This window comes from Orycteropus afer, unplaced genomic scaffold (genome assembly GCF_000298275.1).
Source record: "Orycteropus afer afer isolate SDZICR_OR568_19922 unplaced genomic scaffold, OryAfe1.0 scaffold00387, whole genome shotgun sequence".
In the NCBI taxonomy this organism is placed as follows: Eukaryota; Metazoa; Chordata; class Mammalia; order Tubulidentata; family Orycteropodidae; genus Orycteropus; species Orycteropus afer.
The window spans coordinates 1,212,927-1,214,188 of NW_006921974.1; the positions used below are offsets into that span (position 1 = coordinate 1,212,927).

Sequence of the window (1,262 nt, forward strand, 5' to 3'; positions counted from 1 at the left end):
GGTCAATGACATGAGACAAAGTATATGTGAACTGCTGTATGAAAAGTGAATTTACTCTGTAAATCTTCACCCAAATCCTAATAAAAAAAAAAGATTATGATAGCTTCAGAAGCTTATAGGGTTTTCCATCTGAACATATTTTATTGCTGTGTAATAAATTATCCCAAAACTGAAAAAAAAAGAAACTACCTACAATGAGACACAATTTAGTCTCAAGAAATAATAATAATAAAAAAAATACTTCTCATATCTTCAAACATAACCAGAAAGGCATGAGCAAATAGTTAACAGTTACCTCCAATAAAAAATACTAGGAAGCAGTTCTATTCTGTACCTATGGGGTCACCATGAGTCAGAATGGATTAGACTTCAACTTGCAACAAAAACAGCCTCTAAAATAGTGGTATCTAATGTTCTGTTGATGGTAGACCTTCCAGTAATGGCGTGAATACAATGTATGTGTTTTTCTGCAAGGACACAATTAATGCATTTTCCTAGGAAGGATACAACAATCGTATCTACCGCAGCTGGGTAAAGCTTAGCTCCCGGAGAAGTTAAGCCTGGACACATGATATTTGCTCCACTGAGTACAAATTTGATGGCTCCTTTATCAACTTGCTGGTGTGGCAGGATAAAAGGATCTAGAAGAAAAGAAATACATTATATAAATTAATATGACTAAGGACACAACAGAAAAAGGCAAAGGACATTAACAAATATTTTCTGAAATTATAGTATCTGACAGATACAAAATAAAACTGAGATACCATCCTTCACCTATCAAATTGGTAAGTAGTTTTAAGGAAAGTTAACTCCTAGTGCCATCTAATGTAGGAAAAATTCCCAGGTACTGCTGGAATGCTTATAAATGGACACCACCTTTCTGAAGGAATACTGGGCATCAAGCTGACTCAGCATGCATTTAAACACTTTGACTCAATATGCATTCAAACTATGAGTCAGTTCTACTTCTAGAACTCTATCTTAACGGGAAAAGAGAGATATAAAGATACTAATTGCAGCACTATTTATAATAGAAATAAACTGGAATCAACCTAATGTCCAACAATAAGGTAAGAAATAAATGACTTAAGTTATGACTATAATGTCTATAAAACAGAACTGTTTTTGGAGAATACTTAGTGCCATGGGAAATATTCACAATGGAGAGAACCCAATTTCAAGAGGAAAAAATATGCATTTGCACACCTGCTCTGGTGGTGAAGTACCTAAGGCACTTGACTGCTAACCAGAAGACTGGT

General features: G+C 34.5%; 1 protein-coding gene across 1 annotated transcript in view; it reads right to left on the bottom strand.

The window, feature by feature from the left end:
- The window catches only part of MCTS1 (MCTS1 re-initiation and release factor), a 13,598-nt gene that overhangs the window by 6,716 nt on the left and 5,620 nt on the right, over positions 1-1,262 (bottom strand). The window contains exon 4 of the mRNA XM_007953318.2: positions 508-641. Coding sequence (XP_007951509.1) covers positions 508-641 — 134 coding nt within the window. The remainder of the gene's footprint in view (positions 1-507; positions 642-1,262) is intronic.